This window comes from Sylvia atricapilla, chromosome 15 (assembly GCF_009819655.1).
Source record: "Sylvia atricapilla isolate bSylAtr1 chromosome 15, bSylAtr1.pri, whole genome shotgun sequence".
NCBI lineage: Eukaryota > Metazoa > Chordata > Aves > Passeriformes > Sylviidae > Sylvia > Sylvia atricapilla.
The window spans coordinates 10,706,906-10,728,604 of record NC_089154.1 but is presented as its reverse complement, the minus strand read 5'-3'; the positions used below and the strand labels follow the sequence as shown (position 1 = coordinate 10,728,604).

General features: G+C 45.0%; 1 protein-coding gene across 1 annotated transcript; it reads left to right on the top strand.

The window, feature by feature from the left end:
- Positions 1-4,547: 4,547 nt before the first annotated feature.
- Positions 4,548-18,713, top strand: IL20RB (interleukin 20 receptor subunit beta). Its single transcript, XM_066329601.1, has 7 exons — positions 4,548-4,706; positions 9,488-9,614; positions 10,930-11,120; positions 13,916-14,040; positions 16,829-16,979; positions 17,911-18,056; positions 18,588-18,713. The coding sequence occupies exons 1-7, from the start codon at positions 4,649-4,651 to the stop codon at positions 18,711-18,713; spliced, it is 924 nt and encodes a 307-aa protein (XP_066185698.1). The 5' UTR covers positions 4,548-4,648.
- Positions 18,714-21,699: the final 2,986 nt, after the last annotated feature.

Sequence of the window (21,699 nt, the reverse complement as noted above, 5' to 3'; positions counted from 1 at the left end):
TGGTCTTTCATGGCTTTGGAGTCTCTGTTTTTAAATTACTCTATAAAATAGCAATCTGCTCTCACTGTGGAGTCCCAGTGGATATTGTACATTGTTTGTAATCTTGAAAGGCATCCTGGTTTTAGTTGCTGAAAATCAGAGAAGTAGCTCTGTCTTTATGGACACCTTTTGCATTTACAGAGGCTTCCAAGTGCTGGGGGAAAAAAAACCAAGACAAGAACAAAACCCCAAACTCAAACAATCCAGCACTTTTCAGTTACACTAGGCTCGTTAGATTTATGATTCAAGAAAACATACCAGAAATCAAGTGATCTTAAGAAAAAAAGAGGGCTGCTTTATTTGTTTAACTTCATGGACGGGTTTAACAAAATGCCAGTTTCTCTAAAATGAATATTTTTTCTGGATGAGCTGGGTATAGGTCTCAGACAGCTGTAACAGAAATACATCCACCAGTGCGCATTACAGCTTCCAACGATTTTATCTTCGAAGGCAAATTACCCTTAACAAAATAAGGTGCCTACAGCCATTTTGTGGAGCAACAGTGACATTTAGTGGTGACTGAAACAATTCCTAAATTTTGTTGCCCCTTTAATGACCCCAGGAACATTTAACAGACGCTATCACCTACACTGAAGTTCACTCTTAATTTTCCCTCCCTTCTCTCCAAGTTCTTTTGTATTTTGTAATGGAGTGTTTGTGAGGGGGTAAAAAGCTCTATTTCTACAATAAATCAACACAGATATTTCTTAAAAAAAGCTTCACTGAGGATCTTCATTGCAAATCAACTCTTTTGCATATCATGATAAAGCATTTAATAATCAGAGAAATTTTTCCTCGTTTGAGAATCAGACAGAAGCAGGGCATTGTATCAATCAGATTGCAAGGATTAGGTTTCCCTTATTTCTATTATTTGCCTTGATTTTTCACTTGTTATGTCAACAAAATGTTAACATAACAAGTGAATAATTTTAGATCAAATTAAAAGCTTGGATCATTCGTTTGGAGTTGTGCTTTGATGTCTAAGCAAGAAGGACTTGCTCCTTAAAGCCCATCTCTCCTATTTGATACCAATGGCCTTTGGTGCTGCAGGTTTAAACCACGTCTGCAGAGCTCTGCACACTGAGCTGGAGGATGAGCAGGGCTGCATTTCTGCTGCCTGCCCTGCTCTGACACCACGGGCAGGTCAGTTCAAGGGCTCGGGAACACCAACATCATTTCTCCTGCAGCCAAACCCAAAGGCATGGCCAGCCCCTCAGCAGAGGGAACGGCCAGCCCTAACACCTTCTACAGCAGTGCAGATGGAGTCATTCTGCTTTAAAACAGTTTCCTTCTGATGTAAGTTTTAGAAAAAGCTTCAGCAGAGCGGCAGGAGTAGAAATGGTGAACAGTGTGTGTACCCAAAGGTTCCAATACCAGAAGTCCATTTTTGGGATTTACACACCACACTTCCCATTTCTCAGGGAAGTTCCAGCCTCTCTGAGCTCAGCATCCCCCTAAGCTTTTTATCCCTCATAAACACTTGTGGATGCATTCCCATGTGTTGCCAATATACCCCACTGCTCATACAGAAGCAGCTTCTGTGAAGGTTAATTGACCACTGCATGTGAAATTTGGCCTTTGAGCTCTTTTGGGATTTTATAATGAGATAAATGAGTGATTCTGCTGGGTTTTTCACTCTGATTTCACGGACTCCATCTATAATGAGAAAGATAAGATTTGGCAATGATCATATGAACCTAAAAGGGCTTTTGGCCCTGTTTTCAAACAGAATTATTTAGCTTAGCCCATTGGCAAGGTCTATATATCTACTGATGTGTAAACTCCAGGGTGCACACAGTGTCCTGTGCTGGATCTCCAGTTCTCATAGAGAAAATGCTTGTTGGAAGAGCACAGGAGAAAATCAGGAATTCAGGTAATGTCATTTCCAGCACAAGAGCAGCTCTTGTACTCATCATGTCCATATCACAGGCAGTGGAAGCAGCAAATTAATATCTACAGGATTGGAAGCATTGAAAGAGTAGAGATCAGAGACTTGAGGGAGAGTTGGATGGATAAAAAAGATAATTTTGGTTTTTGTCTTACCATGGAAAAAGGGAGACTACCTCTTCCTGAGTCCACTTATTTCACTGAACACATCATTCCTTGGTACCCAAAAAGCAAATATTTGCACTTAATGTCTCAGTTTGGAGAAAGCTCCAGGATTCCTTTATGCCCAAACCTGTAAACCACTGTGAAAACACAGCACTGCAGCTTTTCCAGCCCTGTGCTTGAGTTAACATTCAAAACTCCTGAATTTAAAGAGCTGCTTTAGGGGTCCATTGTCTGTCCTGACCAAAGTTCTTCCCTTTAAAGAGTTTTAAAAAATGCTTTCTGGGTTTACAGCAACCAGTTATTCCCAGGTGGCACTATAATTTCTCTTGGAAGAACCCAGCACTGTGTTTTATTATAGCACTTCTCCTTCTGGCAATTTATTTTCTTGTGCCAGCCTTGTCCCCAGCTCATGGTGCCACTGAAGCTCAGGACAAGGATCTCTGGTGTGGCCAGGTCATTTCCCAGCAGCAGGAACCTCACAGCTCATTTATGCTGATCCATGAATTCCCTGAACTTTGCATTGCCCAAATAACCAGTTAGTTGCAAGACCAGAATCACTCCACTCCCAACCAGCTCAGCAAAATTATCCCTTCAGCTGCTTCCCAGCACCACTGCAGTCCCCAATGTCCCCAAAAAGAGATTGGAACTGTGAGGACATGTTTTCCAAGGAAAGAAGGGGCTTTTTGGTTGGTTGGTTGGTTTTGTTTGATTGTTTTTATTTATGAAAGAATAAAAATAATATTCAGTTAAGCAAAAGCCTCCAGAGTCTCAGATGTGACCAGCACGTGCAGAAGTTCTGGAGGCTTCTCCATGACCTTGCTGGTGGTGCAGAGCCCTTGCCTAAGGATTTAACCCCATTGCAAAACCATTGTGTGGGAGTGGAGGGAAGGGGAAACCACATTTTGGGACACAGCATGTGACTGCCATTCCCAGGACTGGAAACAGGTCTGGGAACTGCTCTCATTTCACAACAACAATAATAAAGTCACTCACCACAGCAGCCACCTTTTGGTTATCGGTGCAGATATTGGATAAAACCAACGGGAGGTTGGGATAAAGAAGAGTGAGAAGAGAAAAGATGGCTTGAAAGGTGTTTAGAGAATATCCTTCCACCATCAAAGGAAAATATTCCCAGGCTTGGGAACTGCTCTGAGGCCTCTCAGTCTGTCCCAAAGATGGAGAGGAGAAAGAAGAGGGAGGTTGGAAGGGGTCCAGGAGGGAACAGAGGTAGGGATGGAGGGAGAAGGGAATTGAGAGAAAGACTGGAAGGGAAGAAAGAGAAGAGAGGGGGTAGAGAGCAAAGGAAGGAAGAAATGCAAGGAAGGAGGGAGATGATGGAAAGAAGGAGACAATGTGGGGATTTTTGACTGTGCTGCTCCTGCACATCTGAGAATCTGGAGACCTTTGCTTAACTGAATATTATTTTTATTCTTCCATAAAAAAAAAAAAAAAAAAAAAAAAAAAAAAAAAAAAAAAAAAAAAAACCTTTCTTTCTTTGGAAAACATGTTCTAAACAAGTTTTGACAGATCCCTTTTACTCACCCCTGAAAACAGAAGTCATGTATTTGCTATTAAAAGGTGTTAGAGAGGAGACAAGGTTTTTTTAAGGACTAAGGTGGCAAATTCTAAGGAAGTAGTTTAAAGGGGAGGTTTCTAATGTTTCCTTTCATCAGAGCTAAAAGCATTTGGTGCCATTTGGTGGGATTTGGCCTTTGCTTGTATTATCTGCATTATCTCAAAGTCAGATTTCATTCCATTTAAATGACCTTTTGCAGGACATGAGGAGCCTCCCCCTGCACTTTTCCTTTCCCTTGGCCTCTGAAGGACCCAGCCTGGAGCAGAAATGGAGCTGCTCCTGCTGCAGCCTGGGCTGGTTTGGGTTCTCAGCTCTCAGAGCTCCATCCAGATGAAAATGCCTTCACTCCAGGTGAGGTGGAAAGCAATGGACTCTGGAAGGTGGAAAAACCCTGGAATACCTGTGCCTGCACTAAATCAGACCTGGAAAGGCAATTTCCTGCTCAGCACACAGCCAACACAGCCACAGTGGTATTGGAGATAAATTGGAGGACACAGGTCCCTTCCATCCGCCCAGAGGTGCCAGTCCTTTGTGCAAGGACACAAAACATGCCACAGGAATATGAGGAAACCTTCTTGGTGCTTGGAAGCATCAGGATTTATCTAGTTTGGAGCTTAGCAGAGCAGTGAGCATTTACAGCAGGATGGAAAAACACAACACATCCTCTTTTCTCCTGCCCAGACCTCTGTTTGAGCCCTGTAATCTCTCAGGGAGTGAAGCAGAGTTACCCAAGCTGCAGCAGAGAGCTGCACAGACCTGCTCAGAGCTGCTGGCAGCAATTACCCGGGCACTCCCTGCAATTGCACCCTCCCAAAAAACATCTGTTCCTCTCTGGCACTCTGCAGCAGGAGGTTCACACTGCCCTGGAGTGTGAACTCCACTCACTGCCCACCATGGCTGGCTCAGGAAAGGCTCCCTGGCTGGGAGGGGAAACTCCTCAGAGGTGTAACAGGGTGTGAACGTGGGGAAAACCTGAGCAAAATGCCACCAGAGCTCTTCTGCTTCGTCCTCTGTGCTCTGAGTGCACCAAATCTCTCAGGTAAGAGGCTGAAAGATCTTCACTGACTCAAACCAGAGGACACAGTGGCTGTGAGTAACAAAGTCTTCTGTCTTTTTTGTCCGGCAGCAAACGAGCCAAAAGAGTACGATGTCGGGTGATATTGAATTTTAATTCTTTCTCTAAAATGAGTATCAGAATAAGCAAATGAAAAAGGCAACCTGTCAACTCCATTCTGCAGGTCTTTTCTGAGCTCTAAAGGGAAAATTCAGTTCAAAGGAGTTGAAGTAATGCAGTATTTGTCTCTGCTCTTTTGCTGTTCTGTGAGAAGCTGAACTCTCAAGTCTTCTTTCCATGCTGATCACCCTGAGCACAGGGATGCTCTGCCTGTGGAGTGGATGCAGGGCCAGAGAGGAAGGATATAAAATGCTAATTAACAGCTCAAATCGCTTCTCTGAGGGTCTCCTTCACCCTGGAAGGAGGTTGTGCAACTGCTAATCTGCTTCTCCAAGTAAACGCCACACACCAGACCCGTCTCAGAGGAGCTTGATCTCAAATCTCCTGACTGCGTTCCTGAAGTGTTTGCAGTGTCAGCCCTCTACAAAGCAAACATGGCTTGCCAGTGTGCTTGGCTTTTCCCTGGTCCAGGCTTCCTAAATGTGCCATTTTAGTGCCAACAACTTTCTAGTTGTCTTGTGGTGCATTTTTAATTTTTTTTTTTTTTTATTTTACAGCTGCCTCATTATTTACAGTTCTTAGATGCTCAGACAGAATCCGGTGACAGCATCAAGTGGTTTCTGGAAAAGTTTATTCTGTGCAATAGAATTATGACAGATGTGCTCTAAAATAGGACAGAGCTGGGCAACTATTCTTTGAAGAAATGTGGGGTTGTTTTCACCGTGTTTTTGCTTAGGGCCTGGCTACCTGAGTGCTGTTTCCAGGCAGGAGCACTGCTGCCTGTGTGGGTAGTGACTGCCAGCCTCTCACACTGTGACAGAGAGTAGGAGGGAAAGCTGGGATAACTCACACTGTGTCTGCCATTCTCCTGGCCTCGACCTGAAATACAGAAATTCATGTCCCAGTCTCTTTTCTGAGCAGAGAACATTCATTTGGTTGAGTGTTTGTGCCCTGAGCTGCCCCTGTGGCTGTGCAGAGCAGACACCAGGTCAGGAGACACAGAAGTGTCTAGCCCAGGTCTGGGGGTTGATTCTGGGTGCTGGGGACCAGCCAAAGGGGCTGTACCAGGGTCTTGCCTTCTGCTGTGAGTTTGTGTAATCTGCAGGTGATGGAGGGATGGCCCCAGAGCCTCCAGGTTGGAATTCTAGCCAAAGAGATTTTAACATAATTTATTATCCTTGTCTAAATTACTGTTTCTAGGACTTAGAGATGTATGACTTTCATTTTCAACATTCAGCTGACAAAGAAATGCCTTTATCTTCTCAGGATGTTATAAACACTATTTTCTCATTACCAGTGTTTAGAATTCAGAATTCCCCTGTCAGATTCCCCTTCACTGGAATTTCCTCAAATGCAGAGTCAGACCATGCTCCAAGATACAAAAAGCTGGTGGCATTGTTGTCCTCCAGACTAGCAAAAGAAAATTAAACAATACAATGGCTGGAAGTTAAAAAGCCAATGCTTGTTACCACAACAGGAAGGATTTCTCAGTCTTATATATAAAATTTTAAGGGATATGCCAGGTAAAGAACTCCAGAACACTGTGCAGCACCAGGTCTGAGGTTGCTGTTTCTTCTTGTGCTTGTTGAACCCTGAAAGGAGATAATATTATGAATAAAGAGGTAATTGTATTAATATTTTTACAGTGTTCACATACTCTCAGCAGTAAGGAGTGGTGATAGTAGTGATGAAGTAACAGAAAGTAATGAGGAAATATTATGTTCTTGTATATTCATGGAGCAACAAGGATATTAAAATGTATCCCAGAGGAATGGAACTTTATAAAGGTTTATTTAAGAAATTTTAAACTGAAAAGTAGGACAGACAAATGTACTAGACTTGACCAAGTGGGTTTTTTTTAATTGTAATTCTCTAACACAAAGAGAATAAAAATGCTAAATTAAAAGGGCCATCACCATTCTAAAAGGAAATGTACTCTTTGTGTAACAAATTAAATAGAATATTCTGCTGATAGGGTAGGAGACAAAAATGCTGTTTACAGAGAAAATGCCATTTCTTTGGCATGACTGGAGACGTTAGGCTGAGAGTAAATACCCTGGCTTGAGTGAGTGTAGTTTGGCTTTTCCTGTGAGGCTGCTGGTGAATCCAGAATCAGATGGAAATGTGGCAGCCCTGGGCTCTCATCCTCTGGGTCCTGCCTGTGCTCTCTGTCCAGTTGCCTCCTGCTCTTTGTGTGATTCTTGTTTCCTTTTCCTTCCAAATGAACAGACCAGAGCTGATGGATTATTTCAGCATTCAAACAAAACACTTCACTGTTTGGCCTCAGTGCTGTTTATATAACCTAGAATTGTTTTTCCTCACGCTGTTAAACTTGTATTTGTTACAATTGCTTTGTGGGCTGTTGCAACAGATGAGTGGGAGAAACCATCAATATAATTTGCTTGGCAATGACACAGGGTTATGTCTAGATCAAAAGTGCTCTGGAAAAGCATGAACCTCTCGTCCAGACTATAATTTTCAGCATATGGTGGCAAACAATAACTTTGATCAGTGAACTGCTTTTATAGAGGCACATACATTGCCATTGGGTAATGTTTTTTCTAGTGAAAGCAGGAGAGAATCCTGATTTCTGTATGAACTTTTGTGGTTCAGCTGAAGTGAGGTGGCAGTCACTGTGCCAGCAGAAGGCTCACTGGTTTTGACAAGAAAAGAATGCACTAAGCCAAGCAGAGCCAGGAAATGAAGATTGGTCTCACCAGACAAGAAATAACCCTTGGGCTATTAAAAGACTGATAGTCCAATTCAGAGCTCTCTGCTTTTAAAATAGGTTTCTAGGCAGTTTAATAATATAGGGTTTAGTACTATTGAATGCCGAAAATTTGTATCAAAAATGTCTTAAAGTCAAGACTTGAAAAAATAGGAAAACCTTTAGTGCTGTTCACCCCTGCTGAGACCTGGAGCTTCAAACTGTGTCTATGAGTCCTGTGGAATAGCATTGTTTGGTCATGAAAATGAAAATTGGTATGGAGTTCACACACTCAGGGATGCCAAATCCCAAAATTAACATGGGAATCAAGCACAAGGCAAAGTAGCAAGAAATCTGAATGTTGAGAAGTGTGGAGAGCACGAGAGACCAAATGGGTGGTTATGCTTTTCTTTTCCAACCTTGTTCATGCTGCCACTCTGTGATTCTGCTGCACTGGGAAGGTCACTAAAAACTTTGCTTTTTTCATTTTTTAAAGTCTAAAAGTGCCTTGACTACAGTGGTCTGAGTGTATGGACCCTCAGCCTACCAGAACTGGTCTGGCACAGAGTGACCCTTCTGTTGTCTAAAGGACAGAGAAGAACATTTTAAATCTCAGAGAAACCTGAATTTTGTTTCAAGGAGCAGCTGAGCATTGTGTCAACAATCCTGTATGACTTGTGCCAAAGAGTCAAAAGAGAGCTGGCATAATGGTTCCCCACATCATTAGTGATTGTATAAAGAAATTATATAGGAAATTAGACTGCTGTTGTTCCAATGCTTAAAAAAACATTGTTAATGGGCTTATCAGCCACTGACAATTTACTGGTTAACTTTGTAAACATGGCTCGGAAGAAAACACCCTTTTCAGTGGCAGTTAGAGACTATTGGATGACAAACCTGGTTAAATGAAATAAATTTAATCAAAAAATTGATGTAGTACCACACTGTGATAGTACCGTTGTCTTGTTTTGGGGAGAGTGTTCAGTGCTGGGTTGATAGAAACCAATCCATCCATTCCTCCCTCCCAATGGTTCTTTGGAGACCATTCCCTGCTGAGCAGAGAGAATGGGATTTTCCTGGGCCTGGGAAGTAGCAGAAGAGAAGTCTGATAAGTTCCCACAGTGTAGTGCAGGATGTGTCCGTGGGGAATCCTGCCTCCTGTGCTCCGAACACTGCCAAGGATTCTACACTGAGATACTCCAGGGTAAAATCAACCACCATCCCACAGTCATCCTGTGGACACCACACAGGAAAGGAATAAATCCAGTTACAGAGCATGGAATTAGTTTGCTCTGTTATTAAACTCTGATCACAACATACAGGCCCCTCCATTGTCAGAACCCTGCAGTGTGAAAGGAGCTGGGATCTCCCAGAGCAGCCAATCCAGCCTGGAAAGGAGCAGCACTTGGCCTTCCTGGAACAGTTTCTGGAGTGCAACAGAGCCAAGTCAGTTAATTGGCTTCATTAAATCCAGTTGGGCTTGGCCTTTTCCTCCCACCACAAAACCTGTGCTGGGAAAGCTCTGCTGAGGTCACTGTTACACTGCAGCTCTCAGTCTGGGATGGGCAGCATCCATCAGCTTTAGCCAGGCAAGGAACTGTCTGTCCTAAAGCACAACTGACACAATATTTAAAATTCATCCATCTTTGGAAGCTATTCACTACTTCATGAGGAAGCAGTCCTCACTCACACAGAGCTCTTGGTCCAACTGCTTTAGTTACAATGGAAAACTGTGAAATAAGACAAAGGAGCACTTTTAGCTGAGCTGCTCCATCCTTTCTTCTTCTCTGCAAAATACTTCAAACACTGAAGTGACTGTAGTGAAACGAAGCGTGTGTATTTCTGATGCAAAACACTGCTTTGCACTATTCTTCTAAGCTTTTTTTTTTTTCCCCCTTTTTTTCTTTTTTTGTTTCCTTACTTTTGCTGGGAATTTTAGGAGGAGATGCTTTGTTGCCAGCACCTCAGAGTATCTCCATTCTTTCAACCAACATGAAACACTTCTTAACTTGGAGTCCTGTGATCGTCCAGGGAGCAACTGTGAGATACTCAGTTGAGTTTCAGGGGTAACTACTCAATTTTTTTTTACTCTTTTTGCTTTTTGAACACTGTTTATCTCAACTTTAAGTTCTAAATTTTTTTGATGTCTTGATCACATTCAGTTCACAAGCCTAAGAGAAATTTGATGCTTTAGCACTGTTAATGAGAAGGGGGGGAAAAATCCTTTTGTTCCAATTGTGGGACAGTTTGCAGTTTAATAGATACCTGAGTAATCCAAGGTGTGCATCAATTCCATGTAAGAAATCTGCCTCTATCCAAGTATTCAAAAGTTAAGAAGATTTGCAACATTTTATTTAGAAGAGGAAGGAGAAAACATTGAGCTTTATTTCTTGTGAACCTTTTAAACATTTGACACACACCAGAGGAGGTTTCTGATACATCTTGAGCTCTGGCTTTTATTACAATATGACTTTGGAATCGGGGATGATCAAGTCAAGTGAGTGGGCAGGGCTTGATGCATTAACACTGCGTTGGCTGTCCCCACCTCCCACAACAACGAGCTGCATTTGGCTCACCAACTCGGCTCGGGGTGATTTTCTCCAGATAAAATCTAAAACACACCCACACTGCCTCCAAACCCCTGTGGTGTCCCCGCCCCAGTGCATCCCAGTACAGGTGTTACCTGGAAGGAACCCACCAGCAGCCTCAGCTGCACAGATACAGCTCCTGTCACACTGCTGCCTCGTGAGTTTGATCCTCACAAGGGGCACCATTAAAATGTGGAAGGTTAATCTTCTTTTTTGTGTGTGTTAGAACTGGAATTAATGCACGGGAGCTGCAGATTTTGTGTTCAGACTCAGTATTTATTAATTCTTATCTATAATACACTCTCTTGAGTTGTGAGCTCCAGCTAACAAGGTAGGAAGTGGCTCTGCCTTTAACTCCTTCCAAGGTCTTTTAAGCACTATTCATCCAATAATGACATGACACCTATATTATTTATACTTTCAACCCAATAACCAAATATCAAAGATCTGCAATTCAGACCTTTTCACCCAACTAGAAAGAAACATCCAAACCCATGAAGAAGAAGGTGAAAGAAGAACTTATCCAACTCCCTAAATCCTATATCTTTATCTATATATACTACCATATACTAAAATCTTAAATTCTAAGTTTTGCACCTTACGATAATCACACACTTCTATTCAAACTACACACCCATAATTCCAGTGCTGTCACTCAGCTTTGGGAGCCTGTTCTACAGCCTCAGGTCAAATGTAGTGTTTGCTTGAGGGTCAGTGCCTTTTAGCACAGAGAGCCTGAAATCCTCAGCTTCCAGGGTTCCAACAGCTGCCTGTGCTCTCCTCTCCTCGGCAGGGAATACGAGCGGGAACACACCAACGGGAGCTGGATCCCCATCTCAGAGTGCTCCCTCACCACAGCCACGGTCTGCAACATCACAGAGGACATCTCAGCCACCGTGGCCTACAAGCTGCGTGTCAGGGCAGAGCTTGGTGCCACCAGGTCACCGTGGGCCACCACCAAAGGCTTCTTCAGCCGCGCCATGAGTGCGTCCTGCTCTTTAATTGCATCTTCTGCAAGTGTTAAATTCTCGGGGCTGGGTGTTGAGGTGTTCTCAGGTGCCTGTGTGTGCCCAGTGCATGGCACACAGAGCCCAGGCATGCACAGAGCACACCCTGCTCCTCAGCTCCTCTCACACTGGGTTTGGGGTTTCTTTTCCCAGACAATTTGCTCGGACATGAGTTCATCCCGAGGCAGAGCCAAATTCATCTGGGCTTGAATTTCAAGGGGTTTAAAGATAAGCAAGATGACTTGCAGGAATTTCCTTTCGCAGGTTGGTCATTCCTACCTTTAAATTTTAAGGTTTCTGACCAGCTAGGCTTGTTGTCATTTAATCCAAGCCGTGTAGTCACCTCTAAGAGGCCCAGAACCTGATCCTAAGGGAGTTTTTACTCTGGAAAACAGCCCTGTCATGCTCTATCTGCCTTGTATTGTCCTGCAAATCCCACTCCATGGTTCCCTCTTCCCCTGGTATCAGATCTATGAAGTAACCTCAAAGAGAAGAGAAAACTGGAACCCACAGCACTAATTTCATCCAAGCAATGCAGGATGTCTTCTCCATGTCCTTCCAAGTCCTGCAAAGCCTGAGGCTCTGCTCAACCCAAGGATCATGTTGCAGCCTAAAATGAGTGTACTCTTTCCAGGATTTCTCTGGAATAATTTCCTCTGTTCTCTGCCATGTAGTCAACTGCTTTCAGCAACAAAAACTGTGCTGGGAAAGCTCTGCCTAGATCACTGTTACACTGCAGCTCTCAGTCCGGGATGAGCAGCATCCATCAGCTTTAGCCAGGCAAGAAATTGTCTAAACCACAACTGACCAATAGTAAAACTTCCTCCATTTTTGGAAGTTATTCACTATCTCAGGAGGGAGCAATCCTCACCCACACAGAGGTCTTGGTCAAAGCAGCACCATCAGAAGTGCCACCCAAGCTGGTGGATGTGTCCCTTTGTGTGGAAGCATAGTTTAGATAGTGCTTTAGATAAAAAATCCTTCCCTTTTCCAGCAGCTGTGGAGGCACAGATAGAGGCACAGACCACACTGTCAGGCAGAGACAGGGGAAGGACATCCCTGAGACTGACAGGAACAAAAACAGCAGCTTCTCGTGGTTCAGTGAGGTATTTGACAGCTCGGCCCTGTGTCTTAGGAACCCCAAAACACTCTTCTGACTAAGCTGTGACAGTTCAGAGACTACAGCTTGCTCTGGGATTCAGTGTGAATGTGACAGATGTTTAAAAGAGAAAGAAAAGTCACTCTAAGTTCTTGTCCTTATGCATTTTTACTGCTCTGCTGTCACACCTCTTAGGAAACCTGGCACTGAGTCTGAGAGGAGCTAAGGGATCCAAACTCAGCCCACAGGTTCTGTCAGGGGCTCACAGAGAGCCAGGGCAGCACAGCCCACAGCTCTCCCAGCCTGCACAGCCTCAGTGTGGAAGGCACAGGGGTAGAAACACATCAAGCACAATAAGTCATGGAAAACACTTTGAAAAATCTTCCTAAAGCAAACAATTTAGTCAATCTTCCCCCTGCAATATTTAGTTGGTGTCCAGTGTGCCAGCGCAGAGCTAAATAGAAATGCTCCTGTTTGTTTAGCAGCTGCATCTTGGAACGTCCTTTTGTTAATACATTAGAAAAATATTTGCTTTTAACCTCCAAATTATATCAGATTTCGTCGGTTTTGGCAATTATTTTAATTTTGAGATGTGGTGCTAAGGAGATTTTCACCTTTTTTTTTTTTTTCCAGCTTTCATTTAAAAGTACAGAGTTGATTTCCAGGCCTCCTATTTGAGGCACACTCATCATGTACATGCTTGGATTTTATGTTTTCACATTGCTCACTATTAGTGGCAATTCACTGGATGTAAGAGCAAATTCTATTAAGAACATCTCTTCTATATGGCACTATGCATCACTCTTCTTCCTTGCTTGAAAGCAAAGAGGCTGAAATGGGTTTCAGCGACAGCAGAGTGGTAAAAAATGGCATAGATGAGTGTGAATAATGGCACAAATAAATAGTGCAAACATGATCTCTCTACTGCCTTGAACTTCCCAGTTCATAAATGTACAGCACAGTTTCATCTATGCTCGATTGACTCTCATCATTTCACTAATATTCCTCACAGCACAATCCCAGACAAAACCAAGCTTTGAATATCAAAGTACACAGGAAGCAAATCGCCTGAAGATTTACTCGCATACATTTGCAAAAACCTGAAGTCACAGCAGATCATCTGCCCAAGTCTGTCTAAAACCATGCAGACACTAAAAGAAAATCAGGATTCATGTGAATTACCCTGAGGCTCATAATGTTTTTTTTCCTTCACCTTTGAATAACTGCCAAAATTCCCATGAAAAGCAGTGGTTTCTCATCTCCTGTCCTGTGTGTCAGAGCTGAGCTCGTGCCCAGAAGCACAAGAGCTGACCTGATCTGGTGTCCCAGCTTCTGTGGCCCAGCTGGTTCTGCTGCAGTTGTTCACGTGGGCCCCTCAGGCAGCTCCTCCACTGGAGAAAATTCAAAGCCTTTCTAGTTCTCTGCAGCTCAGCTCTTGCCAAAATCCTGTTTGCAATCCCAGCCACGGTCCTTCTCCTGCTGGAAGTTTGCTCCTGTGTTTGGACACACAGAGGGGAGGAGCAGAGAGGGTTCTGCCCCACTGAGGCAATCAGATGTTCTCGCAGATGGATGTTATTCCACTGGTGACAGCAGCCTCTCTCCCTCTCCTGTCTGGGCAAAAGGGGGATCTCAGGGCTGTCTCTGGGTGCTAATGGTGGTCTCTGTGTTGGCAGCTTCCCTGACCCCACCCGAGCTGAGGGTGGTGGCAGATGGGCACCACGTCCTGGTGGAGCTGGCAGACATGGGACCCTCCTTCCAGTTCCGGGTGCTCTACTGGAAGAAGGGCCAGGAGAACAGGGTGAGTGTTACCCTCAGGTTTTAGGCAATAGCAGAGAAGCCCCAGAGGGATGCACACAGAGCCTGTTTGCCAGTCCCAGCTCCCGCTTTGGGGCTGAAGGTCCTGCCTGGAGTGGTTTGTGCCACCTCACCCTGCAAACACCAGCGGGTTGCTGTGGGTTCCTCATGGAGAAGCTTGTCTGCTCTTTCCACATTTCCTTCTCTGGGAAAAGGAATCCCCTCACACACCTCAACTACAGCTAGAAACCAGAAGTCAGGAACCAAAGGTGCTTATGCTGGCTTCTCCCTCTGAACATCATCTGGTCTACTCGGACTATGGTTGAAGTGTCATGCTGAGGTACTGACAAACTTTTCCCGGTTTTCTGAGCCAGAAATTGCAGCATGAGTAATCCTTGATGGATTTTTGTTCCATTAATTTATCTCATCTGGGTTTCAATTATGTAAACTTCTAGCCTGTACGACTTCCTGCAATGAGGCATTCTGCAGCCTAACTGTTGTGCAGTCCCAGCCTTGATTTGGGGATGAAAGAACAATTATTCCCCATTCACTTTCCCTACCACTCTATTCCATATTCTGTATCTTTTTCCAGGCCAAGGACTCCCAGACTACTTAGCTGTTCCCTGTGGAAGTCCTCACAGCTATTTTTGTCTTTACCAGGGTGAGCAGGGAGAAACCTGCAGAGTCCAAGGTGCAGGAACACTCTGTGTTAGCACCATAAAACAAAACGAGTCTTCCCACTGCCTTGTCTCTCCAGCCATTGTAAATGTGACTACCACAGAGCTGACAGTCCCATGGAACCCGAATCCTAGGCTCCTGTCTCTGGTGGAGGATGCTGTGAAAATGTAGGAGAAAAAATTCTCATGAGCATAATTCCACGTTTATTGGCATTTAATTGCATTTATTGCTTTATTATCAGATCCCCCTGCTGTTCTTCACAGTTATCTGTCATCTTTACTACCATGAAATGGGTTTTTAGTACCACTAGCAGGTGACAGTTTTCATTTCTCTTCATGATCACGTCTGCTGATACATGAGTTCCCACCACCACTTCCTGCCACTCTCAATTAGCAATTTACTCATACAAAAGTCTTTGGTCTATAAGGAGGCATCAGGAGCAGGACTGCCCATGGTGAAATCCAGCTAAATGAGATCAGCCTTGTCCATGGGCTTTCTGACACCTCAAAAACAATCAATAAGTTTGTGTCTGATTGTGTTTTATGAATAAAATATTGAATCTTCTTCAGTATGTGATCTTAATGACCTCAACAATAATTCCAAATTTCAGAATACTTTCTACCAACTGGACTGTTGCAAACATTAGTTCTGCTGGTGAATACAAGTCCTCTGCTGAGACTCTAATTATTTTTAAAAATTATTTATACATTTGACATGTCTTGTTTGATATTTTTGCAAGAGGTCACCCCAGGTAGTCACAGATTTGATTTTGCTCTTGAAATCTTTTCAAACTAGAGGCCCTCCATATCATATTTGTGTGGAGAAGGCTATTTTGATGGTGGGAAGCACTTGCCCTGCCAGGATAGCCCTCCTGGCTTGTTGGAGTTTTCCATATGTGTCTGGAGCTGGAGGCTGCTCAGGGCTTCTGTGAGAACAGGTTTGCATCTGCAGCACAGAAAGAGGAGCAGCTGGGGAGCTGCTGACCCATCCTCTTGTGGCTAGGAACACTGGAAATAGCAATTTCATTTTGCTGGCAATGAATGCAGACCTATTTATGGCAATAAAGTAATGTACTGCTGGCCACCGGCTGCTGAAGCTTTGCTGGAGCATGTTACAGTCTCACACACCAAATTCACTCACCCCTCCTGAGCCCAGCCCATCCCTCTCTGAGCTCTCTGGCACAGCTCTCACAGCCCTACCACAGCATGGCGATGATTTTGGCATCCATCACACCCAGAGAAACCTCAGATCAGTCCCGACCTCAGACATCTCCCTCCTAGCAGGGCAGCAGGTTCTGGTCTAGTGTTGTGGCCCAGGATCATCCTTATGGCTCTTTGGCTTACAGCTTCTTCCTTCCATCCCCTCCTGCCCTTCCCCAAGTGTGTGGGCTCATTCTGCACTCCTCTGTGCCTTCTTGTTGGCTGATTTAATCCTTTTTTTGTTCTACTCACACAAGCCTCAGACATCCCCTGCTGCTCCCTCCTCTTCTGCCTGGACAAGCATCGTGGTGATGCTGGATCATTTTTTGCCTTTTCTCTTTTCTATACCTCTGTATTCTTTACACATATTTTTGGAACTCTGTAGCCTATTATTGCTATTATTCCTAGCTAGTTTTCCTAGTACTTTTCTTTGCTCTGATACACCGAAAGACAAAACATATTCCAAAGCCCTTATCTTACCTAGGTTCTTGTTAGAAACCAAAGTTGAAAACCAGCTCTTTGAGACACATTTTCACCAACAAACTTCAGTTCCATCTGAGGGGGAGGATTTAGAAGGGACCTGAACTGGGGAGTGGCAGAAATTGCATCACCACTTGTGCTCCTAATTGGTGCTTTTTGTCAATTATGATAGTTTACTGAACTTATAAATCTATATTTACCCTGGAGGGGAGGGGGTGGGCTTTTGTGGACATTTTCCATATCTGCCCCTGGAGGCCTCCAACAAAGACCAACCTTTGCATTACCTCCTATTCTATTATATAACATAGATAGTATCATCTCAAAAGTGTGTGTTGTTGCGTTTCCAGGGTCTTTAAGGCACCAATAGCAGGGCTGCTGTTGGATGTCAGATCCTTGCCCTGTGCCCTGATGTTTTCTGTTCTGGGCCCGTGGCAGGTGCAGCAGAAGGTGGTGAAGGAGGTGAGCTCCGTGGTTCACCTGGACACCATGGAGGCAGGAGCTGAGTACTGTGTGAAGGCTCAGGCACACGTCGAGGCCATCAACAGGAGCAGCAGCTTCAGCCCCACGCAGTGTGTGAGGGCACAGGGTGAGAGCCAGACCTCCCTCCTGCTCCCCTGCTCATGCCCAAAGCTCTTCCTTTCGTGTCCACCCTGAACCTCCTGCCCTGTCTGCAGACACGCTGAGTTTGTTCCTTGGGAGAGCTGAAACAGGGAGGGTCAGGAGTGCACCCTCCTGTCCTGGTGCAGGGTAAATTTGAGAGAAAACCTCTGAATGGGACCCCTCTGGAAAGCCAAACCCAATGGGGCCCTCCCTCAACTGGTCCAGGAAAGAAATTCCTTGGCGAAAGTGGAAAAAAAATTATTTAAGAAACAAAGTGTTCACAAGCATTAAAAAAATGAATATTTTGAAACAATAAAACCTCTCACCTCTCTGTAGAGAGATGGAAAAATTGAGAAAGTCCTTGCTGTGGGTAGCTCAGCTCTCTGTCTCCCATCAGTCCCTCCAGAGGTCCAGACCCTGGTGGGCCACAGGTGTGAGCTCCCAGTGCTCTTCTGGGTTTGCAGTCCAGGACAGGTTTAAACAGTCTCAAGAAAATAAAAAAACAGTCCAAGGAACTCCTCTGCCTCAGCTAGCTAAAAACTAACTAAAAGCACAGGAGATCTTTGTCCCACTGTCTGTCTGTGCTGCAGACAGCACAGTCTAGGAGTGGAACGTGGAATGTAGAGGAGTGAGAGCAGTTTCTACAAACAAACTCAGCGCTTCTTCTTTCCTCCCCTTTGCTCTGAGAAACAGCCCTAAAGGTGGAGAACATAATATCCAACACAAACAGGACAGACAACTGGGGATACAAGCATCACAAAGTCACCCCAGGGCACCCCCACAGTGGCACTGCAGTTTGCTGGGGAGGGATGTCCCCAGGGTGGGGAAGAGCAGCCACACAGGGCTCGGGCTGACTGCAGTGAGTGCGTGGTCCCTGCAGTGTCTCTGAGAAGTTTTGCTCCTTCTGTCGTTTCCAGGTGACAAATCCATGTGGCTGGTCACTGCCCTCATCTACTCTGTTGCCTTTGCTGTGGCAGTTTTAACCTTGCCTCTCCTTATCTGGAAAATAAGTAAAATCTTCCAATATTCCTGCTGCCCTGCTGCTGTCCTGCCAGACACACTGGTAACTTTTTTTTTTACTGTGTTTTATTGGTTTTTAGAGTGCTGGGTATTCACAGGAGCATGGAGCAGGCAGAAAAAGCAGATTCCCAGGAAACTTTACCCATTCCAGAGTAAGAAGCTGAGCTGCAGGGATCCAGCAGCCCTGAACTGGCTGCAGAACTGTCACTGCCGAGCCCTGGACAGGGAAGATGCTCCTGGTGCTTCTGGGGAAATGTCTTGGGAGGCAGGGACTGACCCTGCCCAAGCAGCTGCTCCCTGAACCAAGCAGCTGTGCCACTGTCAGCACTGATCCGTGTCCCCTGCTCCCCCTCTGGGCTTCTCAGCAACTTGCTAAGGAGAAGTCAATCAAAAGCACCTCAGGAATTTGTTTAAATGTCCAGTTCAAGTGAGAATGCAGGTTAGCAGCTTCTGTGGCTGTGGGTACTCTGTGCAGCTGTGGCAGGAAGGACGAGAGGAACAATTTGTGGGGAAAAGGACAAGCAGACTAACTCAGCAGCCTGAGGGTGTCTGAATGAATGCATTTGTTTTCCAGAAGGAATCAGAGCCCCCCACCCAGCTGATCCTGCAGGGCAGTGAAGAAGCTGAGCAATGTGACCTGACGGTGGTGGTGATGCCCTCAGAAGAAGCTCTCCAGCTGTGGATTCAAAAAGCACTTTAGAGCACCCCAGAAAACAAACAGGCCCTTTGCAGCATCTTCATCCATCGACATCAAAAGCAAGTGAAGGTGACAGCTGCCAGCTCCTGTCCTTGGCCCTCATGTACCCAGGACCAGACATGGGGTGACCCAGGCTCCCCTCTGCAGCCCCACTGATGTTCCCAAGGCAGAGGTCACCAGTGCAGGACATGGAGAGCCAAGTCCCTCAGTTCCAAATCATTTCAGCCTCAGGGGTTTTACCTCAGTAAGAGTTTCTTACATGGCTAAGCCAGCTGGAATGACCAGGGGGGAAATGCAGACCCTGAAGTGAGGTCATGTTCCTTGAAAAGGGCAGTGAGTGGGTGTAAGCATCCTCATCTGTGCACGTGACAGGTGACAATGCTGGTGCCACAACACCGTGAGGGACACCTGGCTTTCACCAGTGTTTTGGAAGGAGGGATGTGGGAAACAGCCAGATTTCAGAATTGAAGATTTCATGTTGGAGGGAGCACTGGGCATCTCCCTGGGAGCAGACCACTGCAAGAGCAGCAGCATCACTGATAATGTACAGCCCACACACCACCCAGTCAGGGTGTCAAAAAGGCAAAAGCTGTGTATACATGAAGGAAAAACCAGGAGCTTTAGAGAGAAGAAAATTAGGAGTGAATTATTTAAATGAGAGAGGATTGGAGAAGAGAAAGATTAGGGAAAAGACAGAGAAAGATAGGCTCCAGAAATAGTAAAAGAAATGGGTCTAGAGAAAAAAAAGATGAGTGAATAGTGGTCAGGATTGTCCAGGGTGCCTGCTGGGCATCCCCGTGCTTCAACACCACGCCTGAAACAGGACAGTGATTATTTCACACGAGGCAGATGTTGCTGTGGTCTGGAGGGACAGAGCGAGGGGAAAATGCAGTGCTCATCTTGGCAAACACAGGAATATCAGGCTGGATGGATGGAGCATCACAGCATTACCATGCAGTGACCATTCCAGGCCTGACACCACCATTATCCTCCAGGTAGCTTTTCTTCTTAAGGAAGGAAATTGCAAAAGACAAGAGAAATTCCTTCTAAATACAAACAAAATACAGGTGTTGTGTGTATTTCAATTATGGCTGTCACATCGGGAAAAAGTCATTTATCACCTGTTAAGCACAGACTCGTGTCAGCAGGGCATGAAAAGGCATCGATCTGAGAAGCTCTCAGAGGTTTTAATGATATGCAAGACATCTCAAAGAATGCACCTTCTCCAGTTCCGTTCTTGCAGCCTTGTGTGAGGCCATCGGGTGGCAACAAAGCACCGTGGAAAGGCAGAAGTGATCCATACCTGTGTTCTGCCAAGGAAATGAGCTCCCTGGCTCCTGGCCAGCACCTCATCCTCCTGTTGCAGCCCACTTGCTTGGTTTATTCCTGTCTCATTAGCTTCTGCCTGGGCTCTGTTGGAGTGCAGCGCTTTGGTGTGGAGTTGTAAGATTGAGAGATATTGCTGAATATTGAGCAAATTACAGGGTGAGAAAATCTGTGCAGGTCTGGGCGCTGGAGACTCGGTGTTCATTATTAGTCTGTTGATAATTAACTGGGAAATGCCTGGTTACAAGCACCAATGAGATGCTGGGCCTGGAGATGATTTGGAAGCAAAGAGGGAAAGGGCATTTTCATGGGCTGATATGAAAATGCCCAGCAGGTCTCAGCCTCCCTAAACCAAGCTGGAGCAGCACTGGGAGGCAAGCAGTGAGTGATGCTGGCAGTGAGCTGCAGTGTCTTTGGGGAGCACAAACAGCACAGAACTTCAGTTCCTTGCAGGGTCAAGGGCTCTTGGTCAAACATCTCTTTGCACAGCTTTGCCCAGTGCTTGAATTTTCAAGGGCAGCTCCACATCACAGAGGCCTTGGTAGTGGGGCTGGTTTAGGGAGTTCCAGTGCCTTACATTTATCTTTATTTTATACCCCATTGACCTGGAGTTCGGTATCTTGATGTCTAGACACCCCACAAGGGTGTTCCCATGCAGGAAATTATCCTCTGGCTTGTCCATGCCATAGGTCAAAAAATCTTCAGCAACTCCTCCTATCTCTTCCCCCCACACTGCTGCATTTTCAGAATCACAGAACCAGGATCTTCTGAGCTGGAAGGGACCCACATGGACCAGCAAGTCCAGCTCTTAAGTGAATGGCCCATATGGGGATCAAACCCACAATCTTGGCATTATTAGCACCATCTTTTAATCTGCTATTGCAGCAGTAGCAATTGTTCAGGGATACAGAAAAAAGAAGTGAAATAAAAGGCCATTGAATGTGAAGGGCTTTAAAAAAATTTTAATGCATGTTTTCCAGCTGCACATTAAGCATAGAGCATATGTTTCTTCCTCACTTGCAATAACAGATTTTATGTCCTTCCTCATTGCCAATAAAGCAGTTAAACTGTTGTAGAAAACTGCACAGACAACATTAAACAAAAGAAACACCCAAGAAAAAAACTCTTACAATGGGGACATGGGAGGGAACTGTGTAAGTGCCACTGCCACCTTAGCAGACTATTCTCAATTTACATTAGGATATTTCAGTTTATGGCAGCTTGGAGCCAAATTTGAGATGATGATTGAAAATCCTGTTCAACCTTCTCCTTTTGAAGAATGTGCTGCATTTTGTTAAGCCTGAGAATCATGGTAGAGAAGAAGAGCAGTTCCCCTGCCCACCATGCACAGGAGCAGGGTGGCATTGGCACAGGCAGCTGCCGTCAGTGACTCCTTAATTCATTTTCATTTATTAATTTCATGAACTCCTTAGTTCATTTTGACATGGCGAACACTGCCTTTGATAACTGATTTTGCTCCCACCACCACAGTACCACCTTGCAAAAAGGCCCAGACCAGTCACCACAGTGAAGAATCTGTACGGGGGAGCTTTGCTCTGTTCCTTTCCCTTCATGAGGTACCAAGTGGCTCCATCTCTTTCAAAACAAACTTTTCTACTTCTCTCAGAAAGCATTGCATGCAAATAAAGCACAATCCTGCATC